This window comes from Primulina huaijiensis, unplaced genomic scaffold (assembly GCF_012295235.1).
Source record: "Primulina huaijiensis isolate GDHJ02 unplaced genomic scaffold, ASM1229523v2 scaffold207398, whole genome shotgun sequence".
NCBI classification, from domain to species: Eukaryota; Viridiplantae; Streptophyta; class Magnoliopsida; order Lamiales; family Gesneriaceae; genus Primulina; species Primulina huaijiensis.
Window position 1 is genome coordinate 1 of NW_027354849.1, and position 2,609 is coordinate 2,609.

General features: G+C 34.8%; 1 protein-coding gene across 1 annotated transcript; it reads right to left on the reverse strand.

The window, feature by feature from the left end:
• Window positions 1-491: 491 nt before the first annotated feature.
• Window positions 492-1,929, reverse strand: LOC140966621 (homogentisate phytyltransferase 1, chloroplastic-like). Its single transcript, XM_073426879.1, has 5 exons — window positions 1,703-1,929; window positions 1,551-1,622; window positions 1,353-1,448; window positions 822-926; window positions 492-700 (listed from the first exon to the last, which is right to left on the reverse strand). Exons 1-5 carry the CDS (start codon window positions 1,844-1,846, stop codon window positions 659-661), a joined length of 459 nt encoding a protein of 152 aa, XP_073282980.1. The 5' UTR covers window positions 1,847-1,929; the 3' UTR covers window positions 492-658.
• Between the last annotated feature and the right edge of the window lie 680 nt (window positions 1,930-2,609).

Sequence of the window (2,609 nt, forward strand, 5' to 3'; positions counted from 1 at the left end):
AATATATTTTTTTTAAAAATAAATTAAATAGACTTAAAAATAAAAATATATTCCTACTTGAATTTATTAATGATAATTAGAATTAAAACCAATTTACGTTAAATTCAAATTTACCAATTCATAAATAATTTATGTACTAATTAAATCATTTACAATAATTAATTATACTAATTTATCAATAATTCGTGTACCATAACAGATTTTACTCTTTCATTAATCAAATAATGCTATTTCGAAATGGATGTTATATTTTTCAATAGTCAGACAAATCATACTGTGGATATATTCGGTCGCCGGAGTTTTATATTTTCAGGCTAATGTTCTTTGCCTGTTAACTACCAAGCTTCAACTATCACCAGAACCGAACAAGTTACCGGCCTTCAACCTAATACCCCTAGCCCCTACGACAGTTACGAGAACTAATCAATCCAGAAACGAGCGTAGAAAAGGTGATATGAAGGCAATTGAAATTAAGATTAGAGATTGGCCCATGAAAAAGAATCTAGACATGCATTGATAATTGAAATATCAAGAACCAAAACTCACACTCTAGGAGAGATATAGGCAAAGAAAACAGATCCAGAAGCCACTGAATGAAGCATGAAATTAAATAACCCAACAATACAGACGAGGGGACGTTCCATGAGCTCTTTATAGTTTACCTCACAAGAGGAATGAGCAGGTACTCAGCATAGAAGAGCTGCATAAATTAATGGGAGACATTAGAGATTTTTTTTCATTGAGCCTTCACACGGCTCCGCAGTTAACCGAGGGAACCATAGTTCATCACGCTTTCTTGACGAAGTGGATTGATTGATTACCTTCCATATGAACATGTAAAAAGATGTGATCGCAACCTTGTTCTTCAAATCGGTTGATTTTGCACGGTTCCATAGCAACAAACCCAATATGGTATGACCAATTACCTAAAATACAAGTGCAAAGAGAAGAAAGAGGTTGAACGAATTGGTGACCATCGAACGGATTATACTTGACCAAGATAAATTTAAGATACCCTGGTTATCAATCTTCATGATCGGCAATATCACAATCTCCTCAATGTAAAAGTTGGGACATTAAAGTTTCTTGCTGACAAAACATTGAATCTCGTAACATAAATTTTTATACTTAATCAAGGCAATTTCTATGTGGCAATAGTTTTTCCCTTTTTCTATTTGAGAAGGGTTTTAGACTTAGAACGGTCTTCTTAAGATTATTTCGAGCTTCTGATATTTCGTCTACCTCTAACACAGGTTGATGGTGCTTGTGACATATAATCACAATTTGCGCTATCGGCCCATCCTACGTGTCAGATTAAGAAGCAAGAAAGTAGATGTGAAAGATAAGATTACCGTTGTCCACTTGCTCCAAGTGCAAGAGGATGTTGCTCCCACCAACAAAGCAACAGCATATGCGATTTCAAGAAGAAATATACAAACCCAAAAAACCTGTTATAATTGCATTAGAAAATCAAACATTACCATATACCAATAAGAAACGACATTGAGAATGTCATTTCAGAATGGAATGGCATATTAGTTGATCGTAACCTTTTCTTGGCCCAATCGAACAGTAAAAGACTGGATTCCATAAATCTTGTCCCCCACAATATCAGGTATGTCCTATAAATATCAAGTTCCAGAGTAAAAAATACTGGTCTCCCAACAGTTTTCGGAGCGTACACAAAATAAAGATCACTTACCTTGAATAATGCTATGACCACTGAGAAGAAGCTCATGAAAGCAGTTGCAAATATTACAGGCTTTGCAAAGACAGCTGGTCTACCAAAAACAAACATCTGAAAACGGCAAATAACGTAAACATAAAGTTTATAAACTTGCAACATAGAGCATCACTAGAAAAATGCATAAGAACTGCACTAAGAGAAACCAGAAAGTCACATCATATTTCCTCTCCTGTTCAGATCTAAATTTTACAGCTATCAACTCAATTTTAATTCTAGATTTACCTCGTATGGAAAAGGTATTGAACATCAACACTAGGCAGATCATAACTTCATCTAAGGACATAGTTTATGTCATAAAAGGATCAACTAATTTGTATAAATGGGCAGCAATATCAATCAGTAGCAATGAGATAGCAAATATTTAAGACTTGCTGCAGTATTATGAAAAACTTTATATTTGATTCCACTACACAAGTAAGCATAAATGTTAGAATATTTCTATTACCCTAAGTTTTGATGATTGACAAAATAGCATAATCGAGTTGTTTTAGGTCCAACCGCTCTATCTTCAGGTTTTCAGACAGCTGGATCAAATTCAAGTCGTTTAGACAAGAGTATTAGAAGATCAAGATGTTTTGGCAAGATTGTCTGAACTTCAACTGGAAGATATCATCTGTCAAACTGACCGGTAATACACGTGCTCAAACTGTTGAAGATCCAACCGTGCTGCCACTAGTCAGAAAAGTGTTATTTCTTATAGGACATTAAAGTCAAGCCGTTCAAACGTCCACCCCATAGAGAATGATTTCATGTATCCTACCAACTCCCGAACGAAAAAAAGTTACTTATTTCGGACATGTTGTGGCAGCTTTATGAAAAGCAAGAACTCAAAGTCGCAAAAGCACAAGCAACATTAAATGAG

Coding starts and splice junctions, on each gene's coding strand:
- LOC140966621 (XM_073426879.1), bottom strand. CDS start 1,846: ATGTTGCAAGTTTATAAACTTTATGTTTACGTTATTTGCCGTTTTCAG. Junction 1,449..1,550: donor TTCGATTGGGCCAAGAAAAG/GTTACGATCAAC, acceptor CAATTATAACAG/GTTTTTTGGGTTTGTATATT. Junction 701..821: donor TTTACATGTTCATATGGAAG/GTAATCAATCAA, acceptor TAATTTATGCAG/CTCTTCTATGCTGAGTACCT.